Source organism: Pecten maximus, chromosome 15 (genome assembly GCF_902652985.1).
Source record: "Pecten maximus chromosome 15, xPecMax1.1, whole genome shotgun sequence".
Lineage (NCBI taxonomy): Eukaryota > Metazoa > Mollusca > Bivalvia > Pectinida > Pectinidae > Pecten > Pecten maximus.
The window spans coordinates 26,531,529-26,552,935 of NC_047029.1; the positions used below are offsets into that span (position 1 = coordinate 26,531,529).

A 21,407-nucleotide genomic window follows, 5' to 3' on the forward strand; every position below is an offset into this window, starting at 1 on the left:
GTTGTACAATGTATTGTAGTGGGTTCAGGTCAAGATTTAAACTGAAGAAGCTGTTTTGTGTATCAAAAGATACAGACATAAAGTTACATAAAATTATACATTAATTAAAAAAACTAAACATGTCATCTGTTATGGAATCCTCTATATAGGTAAAGGGCAATATTATGTAGTGGAACTGGACTGGGTTGAACGCCGGTGTAGCTCAGTTAGTAGACTAGAGCATCCGGCTAGTGTTCGGAGGTCCTGGGTCCGAACAACAGTCGGGCCACACATTTTCCCTGTCCGATTACAATTATACAAGATATACTATATTTTCATCATGTACTTTGACTGTAGTCTTTTTTGTTGTCAGTTTTGCCAGCTGGAGGATCTGCAGGGAGCTTAGACCTGTCATCTTACCTTACAGACGAGGCCTGGAAATGTGAACTCAAGGATGTGTTTACTAAAGACTACTTTAAAGATATCGAGGCAAACTTAGTGAGAGATTACGCAGCTAGGACACAAGTGTTCCCTCCTAAAGACTTAATCTTCAAGGCATTTAATCTCACACCGTTTGACAAGGTATATGGAATAACCAGCTACATGTAGTATTTAGTTAAAGGTGTACAATTACAGGATTTGTTTTTCTGTACTTGACAGGTACTACGAGTCAGGAACTAAAGCTATAATGGAATTGTCTAATTTTAATTTGTAACATCATTTCTTGTCTACTTACACACCGATACAACATAAATTTAGTTCCTGACCCCAAGTACCTGTGCCAATTACAGGATTTTGAAAAACAAATTGCTGAACATATAAAATTATGTATCAGACTTTATAATTAGCATATTTATGTTGTATAAACTGTGATGTGTATATGTATGTAAAGCTACACTTTAGATTAATTATCTTTCTTTCAAATCACTGGAGTTATCAGGTCATTTAACATGATATTAGAAATAATATTATAACCTGCTTAAATCTTAGCAGAAAAAAATCAATAACTGAAGTGGTTTAACAATTAACCTTGTAAATTACAATTCAGCACTTATCTCCTTGCAGGTAAAAGTTGTCATTATTGGACAAGATCCATACCATGACTCTGGGCAGGTGAGATTATTTCAGCAGTTTTTTAACGTTACATGTAGCTTGATTATTTGTTATGGTTCCCTACATTATGATACTGTACATGTACATAAATGCTCTAGCAGCTTCATTCCAATGATCAAACTTCACAGTTCACACAGTGATAAAGGACCATAATATCTCTGACAAGTTCAAAATTCAGTGGTTTTGGGCCAAGGTCAAAATCACTTTTACTAGATTTAGCAGGGGCCATTATAAGGGACATGTATTTTTATAGTGATACCCAGTGTGCTTTTAATATTTCATACTCTATTTATATAATGCTACATTTTGCATTTTGAGTTACAGACTTATGATTTAATTTTAGAGGAATATCCCTATACAATTTCTATGGAAGCTCAGGATAACATGAAATGTACATGACACCACATGTTGCAGTGTCTTGACTTGAAAGTCTTGAAATTCAATTGGCATAAATATCTTGATAAGTCCTTGAATCTATATGTCATTGGTGTTAAATTTAAATACATAAGATAATTATCCGGTATAGTCACAAAACTGAATCTTCATAACTCAAAGTCTGTATGAATTAATCATAATAAAATCTATAGCTTCCTGTAGTGTTGACTCTGCCAATATGTAATAAAAACATTACACATAATTTTTTTACAATAATTGTTAAACACAAATTATATTGATTTCACACATTTGATCCTTTATACACTCCATGGTTTGTTTTCCTCTAGTTTATTTTTTTGTATTGAGCATTTTACCAATATATGTATCTCAAAATGTTTAGGCCATGGGAATGGCATTTTCTGTACCACTGGGAACAAAACCACCACCGTCGTTGAAGAACATATATAAGGAGTTAACCAATGACAAGAAAATCACAAACTTTGAGACCCCTACTCACGGAAATTTGGAAGATTGGGCAAAGAGAGGAGTGTTTCTACTAAATGCTACGTTAACTGTTGAGTAAGTATATAGACATACTGAACCATGTCAGGTAAAATTTTATTTAAAATCTTTGTCTTGTTATTTTATATCTCTTTGTTGTTAAGGTACTGAACCATGTCTGGTAAAATTTTATTTTAAATCTTTGCCTTGTTATTTTATATCTCTTTGTTGTTAAGGTACTGAACCATGTCTGGTAAAATTTTATTCTAAATCTTTGTCTTGTTATTGTATATCTCTTTGTTGTTAAGGTAAGGTACTGTAAAACATGAAATGTGTGTAAAAAGTTTCATTGTTTTCTTGGTTGATAGCCTATGGAATCAAAAATATGAATAAAACAAACATTGATTGCATTATCAATATATTATTGTTGCATGTGCTAACCAGGAAATCATTTGACTTGATAGCTCCAAACAATAATTTCATTTTATACAGAAAAGTTTCATTGTGAGTCTTTGTGTGTTGTTATTGTAGGGTTTTATGTTGGAAACTGTATGTTATTGTGGACAATGATACAGTGTATGTCTGACTGAAGGCCATATAGTACCTTACTATCTTGATAAAGGTGTATGCTGTTGTGGCAAAATTTCATCTAGAGTCTTTGTGTTATGGTAAATTAATTTTATCATGAGTTTGTGTTGTTATGGTGAAATTTCATCGCAAGTCTGTGTTGTTATGGTTAAATTTCCTCACAAGTCTGTTGTTATGATAAGTTTCATCGAAAGTCTATGTTGTTATGGTAAAATTTCATCGCAAGTCTATGTTGTTATGGTGAAATTTCATCGCAAGTCTATGTTGTTATGGTGAAATTTCATCAGGAGTCTATGTTGTTATGGTAAAATTTCATCGTAAGTCTATGTTGTTATGGTGAAATTTCATCGCAAGTCTGTGTTGTTATGTTAAATTTCATCGCAAGTCTGTGTTGTTATGTTAAATTTCATGGCAAGTCTGTGTTGTTATGGTGAAATTTCATCGCGAGATCTATGTGTGGTTATGGTAAAATTTCATCGTGACTATTATGGTAAAATTTCATCTTGAGTCCCTGTTTGTTGCCTTGATTATTAGTTTATCAGAAAGTTTGACAAGGATACTGGAAAATGAATTTGAAAGTACCTATGTTGATGACGGGGTGTAATCTTGTATCAGTCATGAAGAAATATATATACATGTAGCTCTACATGGGTCAAGGTTTATAAATAAATGCAATAGTAAGTTTTGTATTTTGGTAGAGTTTCACCTCAATAATTTTTTACTGTACTTTTTTCAGAGCCCACAAGCCTAATTCACATTCCAAATATGGTTGGCAGAAGTTCACCGATCAAGTCATCCGAATTATCAGTAAGAACTGTTCTGCTGTTGTGTTCCTTCTTTGGGGCAACTTTGCCCATAAAAAGGAGAGTTTGATTGATAAAAAAAAACACTCCGTAATCAAAACAGCTCATCCATCACCATTGTCATATAAAAAGTTTGAGAATTGTAAGTGTTTCTCTTTGGTTGACGAAGCACTAATGAAGAAAAAACAAGGCAAAATGGACTGGTCGCTATAATAAAAATTCTGCATTGTTGAATGAAAGGCAGTTGATCGTGAATATAGAATGGGTACCAGAGATAAAAGATCGACACAATACTTCATTATGAGGATGGCTATATATATTGTTTTATCTGTAGTCAATACAAACAGGAAGTACATTACACTATAACACTTTTTGCTACGTTGTATGTCACGGTTCTACGGAGTACAATCTACAAAAACTGTTAAGAATCTCAAAGCCATCAAAAGCTTACTGAAAACAAAGAATTGTTGTTCCAATAAAAACAAAACTGCAGTCCAGGTGACTGACAGCAACAATTAAAGGAGGTGGTGCATAGGAGGGCTAAATCGGCCCACGGCGTTTTTTTTCCTGGAAACATATTTTTGTCAAAAGCATAATATCCCCGATTATGTGGGAGGAATTAATTTCCATTCCTCAATGTATATATTCTTTTTTTGGTGATTTCATTATTTCCCCATCAAACTGCATAAGAAGCTAATGTTTTGACCACTAATTATTATAGAACACATTTTTATTTCCTATTTGTGAAACAAATTCACCCCATTTGTTTAAGGTTTAATTTTGTATATGAATCATCAAGCTCCGTGACACTAAAATTAAATTTCAGCCTAATTTGATGTCTTCTTTGTGAAAATCATTGTTTTTAACTTTTCATTTAAAGTCGAATACCACAAAGTTATTAATGGAGTACTATCAAAATTTCCGGTTAGAAATAATCTATGGCTATTCATAAACATTTAATGAAACAAATTTATTTTGTGAATTACTGGATATGCCAAGATTTTATTATGTTAAATGCATACACCCCAAATTTTGGACAACATATCAAAGTACCGAAAGTACTGAAAATAGAGGCAAATGCTACAAAAGGTACATCAAAACGTTCGATTAAACATTATTTTATGACAAACGTTTTACTGATCATGTTGTGGGCTTATCTAATTATGATTGTACCACACCATGTAGCTTCGTGTAGTCTATTATGAGATTTACATCATCAGTGACATAAAATTCCGTTGTTGTAATGGCTTTTTGTTCTGATTGCTAGTTCCTAAATAAAAAAGCACACTTGCCTTTACTTTACTTTACACTTTACACTTCACTGCTTGTGTCAGACAGGGTGCTCCTTTTTAACCCTTGGTTTTTGACACAAACGTAAGTTTGAGTCTATGTCAGCGCTTTTGAGGTGTAGCTGACAAAATCTACGATGCCCTCTGGCGGATACTGCCTTGGCCAATCTAACCGTTGCTTTACAGTAACTGCGTAATGCTATGCAGTAAATATTTGTAAATATCGTAAATATTCACGATAAAAAATGACATATAGTAAAGTTCAGCTATAAAAAAATTACCTTTTGTTTTGTTGACACAAACGTAGACACAAACGTAAGTTTGAGTCTATGTCAGCGCTTTTGAGGGCTCTGGCGGATACTGCTGTTGGCCAATCTAAACGTTGCTTTACAGTAACTCCGTAATGTTATGCAGTAAATATTTGTTTAACTTCACGATAAAAAATGACATACAGTGAAGTTCAGCTATTAAAAAAAAATCACCTTTTGTTTTGTTGTATTTTAGAAGCTGACAGGACAATGTGTTGTTTTTTTTGGCATTTTCGTTCGCTCTGACACAACTTCCACTGCCACTTCACAATCATATTCTATCGCAAAAAAAAAATAGTCCCGTGACTTACGGAGTCAAATGCAACACTGCAGTTTCGTTAGATATATGACAAAACAACAGAACCTCACAAATAGATCGTTTTCAAAGTATTTAATTTAAGTATGTTCTGTCGATGATACGTAAGAATATTTTTCTGCGTTGAACGCATTAGATTTCACGCGGAATGATACAATCGACTTTTCGCTGGCGCCATATTTCTACTTACCTGTGACCCGGAAGAAAAATCTTCTAACATCACGCTGAATTTTCATCATCGACATCGATGTGTTATTTTGTACATTGAAAAATCACTCATCCAGCATCCGATTTTGTCCGCTATCTTTCAGTAATGTAGAGTAGGTGATCAAACCCAACTTTGAATGTCATTTTCTCACTGAAATATTAACTTGCATGTGATTGATGTAGTCTGCAGATGGTTAGATTATATAGGCCTAGATGTTTTTTTACGAAAGAAAAAAAGTTGTCTATTCATCATGACAATATCACAACAACGGCAGTCGAGTACCATACGCATGTTTGCAAATAAAAAGTTAAATAAATTCTCACTGAATAGGGTTTCGAAATGTCAAATGGACTTGTGAATATTATTATTGACTTCGGATCTATTGATTATATCCTACGTAATGCACATGAAGTTTTTCGTTTACAGAACGCGTACCGCATTAACGTGGCTGTCTGCATGCAGATGTAGACGTCACTGAAAATTTCATCTCTAATTATAGCGACTGATTCTTTTTTTCTAATATTCGTGATGGTTTAAAAAAAAAATAGAAAATGATCTATCATTATCATTTGAAATATTACATAACAGTCGAAGCATATTATAAAAAAGAAAGGGGTCTACGATGTACATCTACATAGACCTTTATTATGTTTGGCGGAGTTTTGAACGCTTCAGGGACGGTTAAAGGGCAGTAACTCTTTAGAAAACACCATTTTTCATGGAAATGTACTGATTGCTAAATTTAACCAGAGATATTTAAAGGCAGTGGAAATGTTATATTCCTACATCTGCGGTTTTTTCTGTCTTAAATCATTTCAGCTTCTGAATTAAATTAACCTTTAAACTAATGCACAGTAAAGTATTGATAAATCAATGCAAATAATTTATTATAACTTAGATTTATTATTATTATTTAATCTTTTTTTTCTTTACAACACTAGTACATATTATTTGAGAAGAACAGCAAAAATTACTAAGTTCATTATTCTTCTAAACAACAAAAGTTTGTAAAACTTTTTTGTGTTGTGCATATATCCTATTGTGAAATAACTAAAGATAATAGTATTGTCTTGATGGCTGTTACATACTATATCATAGGTTGAGTTAAATAATTATTTTCTTCTTGTCAATTATGGTAAATGGTGAAAACACATTTTTTTCATTTAAATTGTTAAGTCGGTTTAATGTTCAAATTCAGATTAATTTAATTAAAGCAACTATTAATAATGTATATATGTGTTAACTTTTCTGACAAAGTCTTCAAGTAACCTGATTATATTTGACAGAGAATCAAAATAAGTAATTTTGTTGTTAAGAATAGTGGGCTTAGCCATTTACAACTGTTTAGATTCTACTTAATAAGGTTTGATTTTTAACATTTTGGCAAATTTATCTTGTCAATATCCAATTTAGTTTTAAAGATAGGCAGTACTTCCATTTTTATGAAAATAAAAATTACTTCAGTGTTCTAATAATTTAAACACATGAACAATTGAAAGAAATACATTTGTATGAAAAGCATTCATAATGGACTTTGAAGAATGCTACTACATGTACAGTTCATCCAGTTTGGGCATTCGAACTACATTTTCATCTGACAGATGCTGCAGATTAAAAAAAAACCTCTGATTTTGAAATCGATGATATCAATACATATAGCTACATTCACATCTCACTAACATTAATTAACATGATATATATACCATACATACATATATATATGTATCATGCAGTTACAGTTATGTATATGGTACATATACTATTGCGGAGAATATTTGATGCAATGTACATAAGTGAAAAACAAAATTCCACTTCAAATTGATTTGAACTGTACATGTGAATGAATGTGTTTTTGTTGTATAGATTATTTGTAGCTACACAGTATGGAGTGTAAACATATAACGTAGAGTGCTATATGAAAATCGTGTTCACTCTAATGAGCGATTAAGAAACTGTCTCAAGTCTGAGCTGATATGAGCATGTAATTCTAAGTTTTGAATATAGTGCTTAGTTTAATGTGCCCGTCGTAATGGTATACCCTGCCCTGTCTACATCCGCATTCTACGCCTCCAGAGTCTGTTTATCAGACCCAGGTGTTTTTAACCCACCATCATCAGATGGTGGGCTATTCATCAATCAAATCGCCCTGCGTCAGTGGTCCGTCCGTCCCTCCATCCGTAAACAATTCTTGTTATCGCTATTTCTCAAAGTACTGAAGGGATCTTCTAAAATTTCATAGGTTTCTCTTGGTTTCTAGTTATGCATATTGCATTTTGAGACCAATCGGAAAACAATATGGCCGACAGACAGCCATCTTAGGTTTTGACAATTGAAGTTTGTTATTGCTATTTCTAAGAAAGCACTGAATTGATCTTTCTCAAATTTCATATGTAGGTTCCTCTTGGTGCTAACATTAGTTATGCATATTGCATTTTGAGACCAATCGGAAAACAATAAGGCCGACAGGCAGCCATCTTGGATTTTGTCAATTGAAGTTTGTTATCACTATTTCTCAGAAAGTGTTGACGGGATCTTTTTCAAATTTCATAAGTAGGTTCCCCTCGGTGCCTAGTTATGCATATTGCATTTTGAGACTAATCGGAAAACAACATGGCCGACAGGCAGCCATCTTGGATTTGGACAATTGAAGTTTGTTATCGCTATTTCTCAAAAAGTGCTGAAGGGATCTTTCTCAAATTTGATATGTAGGTTCCCCTTGGTGGGTGGTTATGCATATTGCATTTTGAGACCAATCGGAAAACAATATGGCCGACAGGCAGCCATCTTTGGTTTTGACAATTGAAGTTTGTTATTGCTATTTCTCAGAAAGCACTGAATTGATCTTTCTCAAATTTCATATGTAGGTTCCTCTTGGTGCTTACATTAGTTATGCATATTGCATTTTGAGACCAATCGGAAAACAATATGGCCGACAGGCAGCCATCTTGGATTTGGACAATTGAAGTTTGTTATCACTATTTCTCAGAAAGTGCTGAAGGGATCTTTCTCAAATTTTATATGTAGGTTCCCCTCGGTGCCTAGTTATGGATATTGCATTTTGAGACTAATCGGAAAACAACATGGCCGACAGGCAGCCATATTGTATTTTGACAATTGAAGTTTGTTATCGCTATTTTACAGAAGGAACTGAAGGGATAGAACAATCTGCCACAAAATATCATTCAAAACCTTGACATGACATCATTCAAACCAGGGCTCACACACACGATAAAATCCTAAAACAATCACACAAATGTTTTTAACCTGAGCTCTCTCTTATCTAAAAGCTGGTAGCTAGATGGGGCGCTACATCAAATGTATAAATATTTTTTCAAATGCTAATGATAATGATAATTTGTGAAGCGCTTATAGGCATGGGATCCTCAAAAGTTTGAAAAGAAAGGCCTCATTAATTTTACAGGTAATCTAGGACCTTCATATTACATCTACAACTACGTATACATTAACCCATTGAAGATGTCAAATAAGATTACCCGAGTACCTATTCTGACAATTAGCTGCCAAGACGCACTTGCAATCAAAAGTAGATATGAATTTCTTTTCTTGCCAATATTTTGTCCTAGTCCTAATCAGGTATTGGTGATGTTCCATACAAAGTTGACCATGTCCCCACTAAACAAAAGCAGTTAAAATAATTTGTTTTCGTTTGTGTCTTCAGTACTTTCAGTACTTTGATTTAATACAATTTACTTCATGACCTTTCTTTGTATGCAAAAATCTTTTGTTATCCAGTAATTTTTGATGATTTTTTTTTGGTTGTGTATTAAGATTAATATGCAAACATGTTTTTTAAAAGCCAAATTTGATAGTACTCCAACGATTATTACATTTTATCTGCTTAACAAATAAAAGAAAATTTCAAGAAGGTAAATTTTTTACTGATAATTTTGTTAAAAAAGCTGTAATTACACTTTCTATTATACAAATTCATACTAAACACACACTAACTACTGTTTTCATAATGCACCAAATATCTTATATTTTTATGATGGTATATTAAATGTCAATGTTTTTAATATTCTTATCAAATATATGTTTAATTTAGATAAGTTTACACCAGTAAAATCCTTCTTTTCAATACCAATGCATTTGTTCATGTTGTTTGGTAAATTGACACTGATGCAAATTTGCTTGAGTTGCTTGAATGGCTCGTTGACAATATATTTCTGGAGTTTAATGAGGAGAGTTTTAAATAGACTGTTGATGTATCCTTGGGAACAAACTATGCCTCTTATTTTACCAACTTGTCTTGTTTCATATGCTGTGTTTATCCGACAGCTACATCATATCAGGCTATCAGCACTTAATTTTAAATATATATTGTGATGAATGCAGAAAATTTTGCTCGGATGTTTTTGTGTTTTCCATCTCCTCTAACAACAGAAAGTAGGTATGTTGGTGTAGTGCTTAGACAGTAATCGGGAAATTTTATCTTTAGCTTGTTGACTTCATTTTTAGCTCACCTGGTCCAAAGGACCAAGGTGAGCTTATGCCATACCATGGCGTCCGTCCGTCCGTCCGTCAACAATTGACTTATTTGACTTCTTCTTCATAACTGCTGATCTCAATTTGCACAAATTTGGTCAGAAGCATCCCTATGGGTAGGGGACTCAAAATTGTACAAATGACGGGGCTGACCCCCTGTGGGCCTCTGGGGCGGGGCCAAAAGGGGTCAATTTGGCATTATTGATATAAACAACTTCTTCTCTAAAACCAAGCAATGGCTATCGCTCATATTTGCCTGGTAGCATCACTATTGGGTGGGGATTCAAAATTGTACAAATGATGGGGCTGACCCCCCAGGGGCCTGAGGGGCGGGGCCGAATGTGGTAAATCCGGCTATATTCATATACATGTAAACGACTTCTTCTCTGAAACCAAGCAATGGCTATCGCTCATATTTGTCTGGTAGCATCACTATGGGGTGGGGATTCAATATTGTAGAAATGATGGGGCTGACCCCCCAGGGGCCTGAGGGGCGGGGCCAAAAGGGGTCAGTTTGCAGAATTGATATAAAAGAATTCTCCTCTGAAACTAAGCAATAGATATCGCTCATATTTTACTGGTAGCATCCCTATGGGGTGGGGATTCAAAATTTTACAAATGGTGGGGCTGACCCCCCAGGGGCCTGAGGGCCGGGGGCCAAAATTGGTCAATTTGTTTAAACAACTTCTTCTCTGAAACTAAGCAATGGCTATTACTCACATTTGTATGGTAGCATGGTTATGGGGTGGGGATTCAAAATTGTAAAAATGTTGGGGTTGACCCTGGCGCCAGGGGACTGGAGGTGTGGCCAAAAGGGGTCAATTTGGCTAACTTGATTTAAACAACTTATTCTCTGAAACTTAGCAATGATTTCACTGGTAGCATCATATTGGGTTAAGGATTCAAAATTGCATAAAGGAAGGAGCTGACCCCCCAGGGGGCAGAGGGCAGGGTCAAAAGGGGTCAATTGGTCTAAACAAGTTCTTCTCTGAAACCAAGCAATGGATATCACTCACATTTGTGTGGTAGCATCCCTATAGGGTGGGGATTCAAAATTGTACAAATGATGGGGCTGACCCCCCAGGGGCCTGAGGGGCGGGGCCGAATGTGGTAAATCCGGCTATATTCATATAAACGACTTCTTCTCTGAAACCAAGCAATGGCTATCGCTCATATTTGCCTGGTAGCATCACTATGGGGTGGGGATTCAATATTGTAGAAATGATGGGGCTGACCCCCCAGGGGCCTGAGGGGCGGGGCCAAAAGGGGTCAGTTTGCAGAATTGATATAAAAGACTTCTCCTCTGAAACTAAGCAATAGATATCGCTCATATTTTACTGGTAGCATCCCTATGGGGTGGGGATTCAAAATTTTACAAATGGTGGGGCTGACCCCCCAGGGGCCTGAGGGCCGGGGGCCAAAATTGGTCAATTTGTTTAAACAACTTCTTCTCTGAAACTAAGCAATGGATATTACTCACATTTGTATGGTAGCATGGTTATGGGGTGGGGATTCAAAATTGTAAAAATGTTGGGGTTGACCCTGGCGCCAGGGGACTGGAGGTGTGGCCAAAAGGGGTCAATTTGGCTAACTTGATTTAAACAACTTATTCTCTGAAACTTAGCAATGATTTCACTGGTAGCATCATATTGGGTTAAGGATTCAAAATTGCATAAAGGAAGGAGCTGACCCCCCAGGGGGCAGAGGGCAGGGTCAAAAGGGGTCAATTGGTCTAAACAAGTTCTTCTCTGAAACCAAGCAATGGATATCACTCACATTTGTGTGGTAGCATCCCTATAGGGTCGCGCCAAAAGTCAATTTCATTTCATGGATTAATGCACTTTTTGGCATTTTTAGTATTAAAATAAAAACAATGTACATGTACCCATATAAAATGCTTATGATATATACTGACATAGCAATACCAGCAACAAATATACTTAAGCATCATTCTTGTTTCATATCTCATGAAACCAGGTGAGCGATACAGGCCCTCTGGGCCTCTTGTATATTTTCGCTGTTGATTAGAATACGCTATGAAACTATCATTGGACGTAATATGAATTAAGATTTCATACAAGATATTCTTAAAAAAAACTAAGCAATTAGGGTAACGATTTAACTTCTTACTTTGAAGAAAACGCAAATAATAATTAGGCACTTTTCCTATAGATGTACAACGTATCATTCAGGCGCAGATCCAGGAATTTGAAAAGGGGTGGGGGCGAGCCGAATTTGTATTTGGCGAGGGATCTGGGGGGCCAAAATCCCCCCTTGATCCGCTAAAGTGTTTGAACATGTACCGCTACTGCAGAGAAGGACAGATTGCACACCTGTGCAGTGTCAGTTACATGTGCTGTTGCAGAAAAAGGCATAAGGACGCGAAAAAACCCACGTAATAACGCAAATTGAAACACGTAAATACATAAATCGAAACACGTAATAAAGCGAAAAATAAGTTATTACGTATTCCAAGCCTATATAACGACGCATTCTGTCGATAGATGAGATTGACCGAAACATATATAAATGCGTTATTCCGATATATTCGACTTATCCTATGGTTCGACTTATCCGTGCCCGTAGGTACAGTATGCGGAGAAAAAATACCCAAGTATCATCGATATCGGCTGTATCCCGAACAAGTGCTTGGCAATCAACATGGTCGAAAATAAAAAATAAATAATAACAAAGAAATCGATTGTACATGATAGCAATTATTCGTTACTATGATAAACGGTTATACGGTTACATATCAAAACAAAAATCCATGGGTAAAATCATCTTTGCCGTACAGACACGCGATCTACACACGTAGTCGTACACAATACAGAATAATATCTATGAAAACAATACATACATTATAAGGATATAAATGTATATATTGTACCCACATTATTTCTCTTAAAATCCGTTTATATTATTCTACAATTAAACAATATGAAACAATAAACAGTTCAGGAAAATTTGATCGACCGTACACGTGCTGATTTTGTATAAAAGGTGAAGGCCGCGGTCAGTGTTTATCGGCTGCATGCTCATGTATTGCCAATATGTTTTGTACAGAATAAAAAAAAAAACCATCCCGCATATCATTTTTATTATTGCATCGCTGTATTCAGAATTTAGGCATAGATAGATAGATCAAAGACAGACAAGTGTTTTTACTGTGCATTTTTCGGGTGGAAGATATGTAATTTATCATTTATTTTTCCCTTATATCCAATTCTAGCTCATTCAGAAATGAAGAAAGTATGTATATTAAAATGAACTCCTAATGTGTGCAAATAACCCTTAAGTTAGACTGTTTGATATTGGACTCTTTCCATAATAGCTTCCGTATGTAATAACCAAGTCTACACATGATCATGCATGTGGTTATTATTTGATTTTCTGCGTGTTCACAATGTTTTAGTCCACATATACTTCGAACAATACTACATGTACAATAAACATTGTGACTCGGACACGCATACATACGTTTTACTGTGTATCGAATTAAATACACAGGTTAATTATATTGAGAGACATACCAGTATGTGACAAAGGCCTAGGTATGGTACTATTCTCAAGCTAGCCGTGACATTGTATTGTATTATAATGCGTTTTGTGTGTTAACATTTTACGATCACGTAGCATGAAAGCTTTTGACTAGTTTGTATTCATTAATCAAGCATTTCCTGACAAACAAGAAAGCCCCTAAGGTAATGTAACATTGCCATTTCCTTTTTGGTACACCAAGATATTATATATAGGTTTCTGTTGCACTCTATTCTTGTTTAATTTGTGTGTTTTATTATGTTTTTGAACCGGTCAGACAGGCACATTGGTTCAATTTAAGGTACTATATCGATTAAAACATTTGATAACAGTAATTAAGTTTAGCGGGGAATATACCAGAGAGTCAGTATAATGTTAGAATACCATAGGAACCTTTAAGTAGACCGTTAACAGAGGCCTATGACAAGCCAAGTTGTCATTTATTCGCGGAGCAATGTTGATCCAGTATTTTACCAAATTATTTAAGATATCTTATATGTTTATGATATATCTTATATATTATATAAGATATCTTATAAAGAAAAAAATATAACATATCTCATTTATAATATTACAGTACTGTACGACATATTATAAAATATATAAGATATCTTATATAATTGATAAAATCCTGGATCAACGTTGCTCCGTGAAAAATGACAACTTGGCTTAATATAGAGGTCTGTTACAAATCCATGTAATCATAATTATGATTCTACGTTCAACCCAACATAAATCATTTATCACATGAACTCAACACCTATATGTGAATGGGAGTGCCTTCGGCGGTCAACCATTGTCGAATACATCTTAATACATTTGTATGATATTGAAGATATGGTACAGTTTGTGGGTCCTCATGATCTGATGATGGTGTCAAATGGAGACAGGTGCCAATGAGACATATCAAATCCTAAAGCATAGAAAAGAAAGTACATTGAATATATATAATCTTCCAGCGTTGCAAATGGAGGCGCTGCCGTTACAGCAAGCTTTTTGGAGTCTTTTTTTTTTATATCACCCAAGTATACTACAAAGAGCAGCACCATACCAATATGTTTTATGTACGGGTTCTATGTCCTATGAGTGGGTTCTATGTCCTATGAGTGGGTTCTATGTCCTATGGATGTGTTTTATGTCCTATGAATGGGTTCTATGTCCTATGAGTGGGTTCTATATCCTATGGATGGGTTCTATGTCCTATGGATGGGTTCTATATCCTATGGATGGGTTCTTTATCCTATGGATGGGTTCTATATCCTATGGATGGGTTCTATGTCCTATGAATGTGTTCTATTTCCCATGAGTGGGTTCTATATCCTATGGATGGGTTCTATATCCTATGGATGGGTTATATGTCCTATGGATGGGTTATATGTCCTATGGATGGATTCTATGTCCTATGAGTGGATTCTATATCCTATGGATGGGTTCTATATCCTATGGATGGGTTCTATGTCCTATTAATGGGTTCTTGGACCTATGGATGGGTTATATGTCCTATGGATGGGTTCTATATCCTATGGATGGGTTCTATGTCCTATGAATGGGTTCTAGGACCTATGGATGGGTTCTATGTTCTATGAGTGGGTTGTATGTCCTATGAATGGGTTCTATTTCCCATGAGTGGGTTCTATATCCTATGGATGGGTTCTATATCCTATGGATGGGTTCTATGTCCTATGGATGGGTTCTATGTCCTATTAATGGGTTCTAGGACCTATGGATGGGTTATATGTCCTATGGATGGGTTCTATATCCTATGGATGGGTTCTATGTCCTATGAATGTGTTCTACGTCCTATGGATGGGTTCTATGTCCTATGAATGGGTTCTATGTCCTATGAATGGGTTCTAGGACCTATGGATGGGTTCTATGTTCTATGAGTGGGTTGTATGTCCTATGAATGGGTTCTATTTCCCATGAGTGGGTTCTATATCCTATGGATGGGTTCTATATCCTATGGATGGGTTCTATGTCCTATGGATGGGTTCTATGTCCTATTAATGGGTTCTAGGACCTATGGATGGGTTATATGTCCTATGGATGGGTTCTATATCCTATGGATGGGTTCTATGTCCTATGAATGTGTTCTACGTCCTATGGATGGGTTCTATGTCCTATGAATGGGTTCTATGTCCTATAAATGGGTTCTATGTACTATGGATGGGTTCTATGTTCTATGAGTGGGTTGTATGTCTTATGAATGGGTTCTACATATTATGTCCTATGACATCCATTTCTATTTTTAAATACCATTTCCAACACATGTGAGATGTGTCCTTGACTTCATGTGTAATCGAATGAAGATATAATTTATTATTATAAAGCAGATGATTGGTTGAGAATAGAGATTCACTTCCGTGAATATATTTGTAAACATGGCGAATTACGGGATTCTTTCTGCGTTCTTCAAGTATGGTTTTTGTCAAAATAAATCGGAATTTGAGTTCCACACATTTAAAAACAGTTGCGGTATTCATGTACTCGTGTAATTATTTGAAAATCTGCAATTAATCTTTAGATGATCTTGGTATACATACAGTCACTATGTCTAAGCATATGTTAAAAACCAAATTACATATTCTGATAAGAGTAATTCCAAGGATAGGTTTTATAAAATCTTGATGCCATTAACGGTAATCTATGATCAATTGAATATACAATTTTCATATTTTTAACATTCGTATTTTTGCAAGTACCTTTCTAAAAAAAAATTCTATGTCTGCTCATCAAGTAGACAGCAGACGGAGCTGCTCACAAAATTTTGTAACGTGACTTCCCTTGGAAAAAAATGAAATGCATGAAAAAATTCACAAAGACACTGTTGCGTGATAACGTTTCTAAAATTTAATCAATCAATATTTTCAATTCACATTTTATGTTATTTTCTGTCATATGATAAGAAACATTTGACCGAGGTTACTTCTCTTCTGGAGGACTGCATATTCGACAGTTAGTCGTTAAAAAGGAACCATTTGAAACCGGCTACAGCTCAACGTGAGAGAAGGAATAACTACAGTCTTGGAATTTACAGAATCCATGTGTAATCTTGTTTTTGGGATTGATTTATTTGTGTTGTAGTGCCTACATAAGTTGTTTGTTCCTGGATTGAGTACTGATGGGGTACAAAACTGTGTTAAGGTTCTCATCAGTCAACGGCGTGCTACCCAGAATACAAGGAATGGTCGACTGTAATGTCGAGGGGACATTCTGTTCGTCTCTGTTGACCTCTGAGTAAAAGCAGAGTAATGCCATTGTGTGACAAAATCATCTACTTATATTGAAACATGACACAAGGATTATCTAAAGTTGAGGAATGGTCGGGTGGGGTGGGATTTTTTTCGATAAAAATACGTCGTCAGAAAGCTAGACTTATAACCAATATGTATTTTGCATATTACTACTCCTGTGCCATGGTCTCATAATACCGATATGGCCTTAGTAGCATTATAAATTGAAAATGCAGAGCAAATATGAATATATCGATATAACACATACATTTAATAATATAATTAGGAGACAGTATCCAATTAACCTGAACCAAAACCATTTTTATTTCAGACAGATTCATTGACTGGCAAATAAAGCGAGGATTGCTATGAGGAGAGTAATGAATAGTATACTGATTTTTGCAGTCGTGTAATTGCATCTAGGAAAGAGTGCCGGGGTTGACCGAAAGAAAGACAAATCAGTTAATTGTCAACCGACTCAATTTTCCATGACAGAACGTTATGCAAGGGTCACTCAAATCAATTGATTAATCAAACGACACGTTACAGACACCTGGCAGCAATGAAAATTTCAATACCCTCATCGTTCATTGTGATTACAATAACCTGTGTATTTTCTATGATGATAGTCAAATTCTATCTTATCAACGGTGATGACATAAACAACATTCCAGCTGAAATTGGGAAAAACTGGGACAGGTTTTTCCCTTTCTCGGAAGACAAGAAACTTGCAGTTCATGCACAAGCATTCAATGTTTCTATTTTGCGACAGAACCCCAATAAATCATTTGACTACAAAAAATCCATGGCAGCTTTAAACAGTGCTCAAGTGGACCATACAGACCCTCGTTTGGTGGAACTAATAAGAAATTATTATATAGAGCCACCATCTTTGGAGCCATACAAGCTGGACAATCCTAACAAACTTGAATATTCCAACGGGCAAACTCCCTTCGTCGATAGTAGACTCAACTACATGGTGAGTGCCTTCAGACGCAGACTCACTAGTCGATAATACATCCGTATTTTTGGACTGCATTGTGAGTACAGATACCTACCACTAACGGGGGGGATGTCCTCTCATAATACCGATATGGCCTTAGTAGCATTATAAATTGAAAATGCAGAGCAAATATGAATATATCCTCAAATGTCCTCCGAAGAAAAAAAAAAGGGGGGGGGGGGGGGGGGGGGGGGGGGGGGGGGGGGGGGGGGGGGGGGGGGGGGGGGGGGGGGGGGGGGGGGGGACCCACAGGACCCCCCCCCCCCCCCCCCCCCCTTTTTCTTCGGAGGACATTTTTTTTACAGCCTAAATTACTAAATGTATGCTCTAATAGACAACTAATCCATCTAGTTAGCTAATATCATGTCGTTGTCATCCAGATGTTTATATAATACGGTATATTGTTTATTAACATTTATATACCATGCAAAAACACAATACATCTTCTTATGGTTTATTTCTCAAAATACACTTACTTGTTATTATGCAAGAAAATGAAAACATTGACAATGAATTCTGGTTTTTCAATAACATGTTTAGAATATGAAATGCTTTGCACGCACTTATCAATATTCATATTAAGGGACTCCACTTTGTGTGTAATTACAAAATATATAAGAGCTTATACATTAAGTTATATAATCCTTTTGATCACCAGATTAATTCTTTATGGCGTATTTTCGGACAGGAAGGTGGATTTTATGTCGAATGTGGAGGACTTGATGGCGAAAAAGGATCAAATACTCTTTTCTTTGAGAAAGTAAGGAAATGGAACGGACTTTTGATCGAGGGCGATCCGTCAAATTACGCCATGTTGAAGTCTAAACACAGAAAGGCATTGACTTTGAACGCATGCCTATATCCTTACACTTTCCCCGCTCTGGTAGGTGTTCAAATTCATTATGCAGGGTTCTATGGCTCCGTGGAACAGTTTTATTTCACAGTTTCTTAATTGCATTAATTGGTAGCCTAAATTGCAGTTATTCTATAACTATATACATGTATCATTAAGTTTTAAATTCCTTTTTTGTTCACATTGGTTTTATTCATTTGACGACATTGCTTCTTCGATTCAATTACCTCACTTTCATATTTTCCGGTTGCTGATTATATGCAGTTGTCCTTAGCATTACAGACGAAATAGCTACTTGATAGTGCTAAACGCTTTTATTCATTATTTTACATAAACTGTATCTATCACCAAATTAAAATATGCTAATAGCTTGTAAGTGTCTTATACAATCCATTTATCATCCGAGAATTCGTGTAAGTTCTACATTCAGAATGGAACCTGTGTACCTGTTAGTGTATTAACCAGTATAACTGAAATCAGTTGTTGAAGAAATTTTCCTTGCATTACATTAAATTCTACAACACATTGTTGCGATTTCTATGTTTATCTTAGGTGAATTTTCATAAGGCTTTCAACTTGGGCCGGATCATGCACGCTGCGTCAGTTAGCGCTTGGAACAAACGTAACCGCGCCACGGCTGACCCGGCAGAGGTACCGTTTAATATTTTACCTAGTTTGGGTTCTGAGGCGTATTTATATTGGCGGTGATATTTTTTTTCTCATTTTTCGCGTTTAAAATATATCTTGCTAAGTTACAATTTCGCAAACTACAGTTCCTTTTGTTGTTTTCTACGGCAAGAACATGTAATAGGGGTGTGTCAATTCATCATTGTGCTTGTTTGATGAAATTCAATTATAACAAACCTGGAGTGCGCCAACATAGATACAGGTACGTGTAAACAGTATGTTGCGAGTATTTAGATAAATATTCATTTAACACTAGCGACAGTATAATAACATGTCATCAGACCTTAGAACGCTTGTTGCAATCATTATTCAGTGATATGCTTGGCTGTTGAGGTGTTAGGTAATTATATTTATTGCATTTTCGCCAGTGAAATATAAATTAATCAAACTAATCAAACTTATATTTTCACTGCAGCTATGAGCAGTGAAAATATAAGATTTTGCAGTGAAAATATAAGTTTTCCGTTTTTGACCAATCAGAGCTAACCTTTGTATTCATCTCGTTGAAACTTGCTGATTTTTCCAGTCGAAGCGGAGATAGATAGATTGGTTATTGTGTTGTATTTCTGAAATATTTTGACTAGTTGTTGAATAAATACTCACTTGACGTTAGCTATTCATGCACAGATTCTCCGATAACAACAGAAAACGCATACATTGCGTTGATCAGTCCTTTCAAAATGGCGCCGTCAAGTTGACGTAGAGTAATGTCACAAAGAGATGACGTCATTACTGATTCCCGCACTTTTTGACACTATTCATTTTTCGATGTTTTCAATTTGGTTTTTTAGTATATGAAATGCAATAAAAAGAAAAACTTATATTTCACTCGTATGACAGAATATTTCGATATTTTTCACTCGTGCTTCGCACTCGTGAAAATATCGATATTCTGTCATACGAGTGAAATATATGATATATTAAACGGGAAACCATTCAATGTCCTCTATTTAAGCATTAAACTGTCTTTTTATGGATTATATGGTCTATATAGATGCCAGAGCTTTGCAGACAATCTTCATAATGCGCGCTAGCGCATTATGAAATGATTGTCTGCAAAGCTCTGGCATCTATATAGACCATATAATCCATAAAAAGACAGTTTAATGCTTATATTTACGTTTTCTATATTAGTTTCTTTTCGATTTCAACTTTAATTTTCATTATAATTTGAAATCTGACTTTTACCGACGTTTCCATTGTCAGAGGTCAACAAATTGAACAGCCTATTGTGATTCACGTGCTGATTGGCAAAAAAAAAATAAAAAAAATAGTGCATGGAAATAATTAAAAAAATACTGAAAACATCATCAGATATTTTAATAACAATATCAATAATATTGGTAGTCAGTATTTCAGAATATACGGATGAATTATTCAGTTTGTTAACGATTTCGGAATTTTTTTTTTTTAATTTACCATCCGGAACAATTATGCGGATGGAAATTTCACCCGTCACCACGCGCACGCAACGGCTGACAGCATTGACAGAGTTTAGCTATGAAAGTTGAATGTGCAGTGGGAGAAAGTGGAATTCGCCAAAAAACCAGATGTAAACATGTTCTTTGATTGCATGGAAACCTGATTACAGTTTATAGTAGCTACAACAGCACCGGTGTCAGGGATACGACCAATGAGAGAAGTGACATTGGCCGAGGGAGTTAGACGAGCTTCAGCGACAACGTTGCTTGTGACGGGTACCATGGCTGTTTCACGTTTAGGATGCGTTAGACACGATAATGCACCACTTGATGCTTTCTTTTGTGAAGAAGAAACTGTTCTATTGTACGACCGGAGAGAAGCCTCGTTCTTATGATTTGACATAAACATGATGTGTCGGGTTTCAAAATGTTTGTCATTCAAACACTGGATGGCGGTGGCGCGCAAACAATGTGGTGTGTAATGATTTTCCACTCTGGCCCCGGAACAAATATCTGTCAGCATATGTGTTTATTAAATCTTGTTTTATTCCTATTTTCGTGATTGTTAACCATTCTTACCTTTATTTTCGTTTTACATTTTAAGATTTGTTTTCTGGTCTCGTACTCTATCCGATAGCATGATGAGCAATGATAAGATGCCATTTGTTTACATTGGTTGCAAGT

At 35.6% G+C, this 21,407-nt stretch overlaps 1 protein-coding gene across 4 annotated transcripts in view; it reads left to right on the forward strand.

Moving 5' to 3' along the window:
• LOC117343165 (uracil-DNA glycosylase-like) overlaps nt 1-21,407 on the forward strand; it is a 37,572-nt gene that overhangs the window by 873 nt on the left and 15,292 nt on the right. Inside the window, exons 2-5 of one of the 4 annotated variants that reach the window (XM_033905496.1) lie at nt 353-561; nt 1,045-1,092; nt 1,868-2,046; nt 3,293-3,977. In XM_033905496.1, coding sequence (XP_033761387.1) covers nt 353-561; nt 1,045-1,092; nt 1,868-2,046; nt 3,293-3,572 — 716 coding nt within the window. In that variant the 3' untranslated portion in view covers nt 3,573-3,977. Of the gene's footprint in view, nt 1-352; nt 562-1,044; nt 1,093-1,867; nt 2,047-3,292; nt 3,978-21,407 lie in introns of those variants that run through there. The other 3 variants (XM_033905498.1, XM_033905494.1, XM_033905497.1) reach the window with 3 other exon arrangements.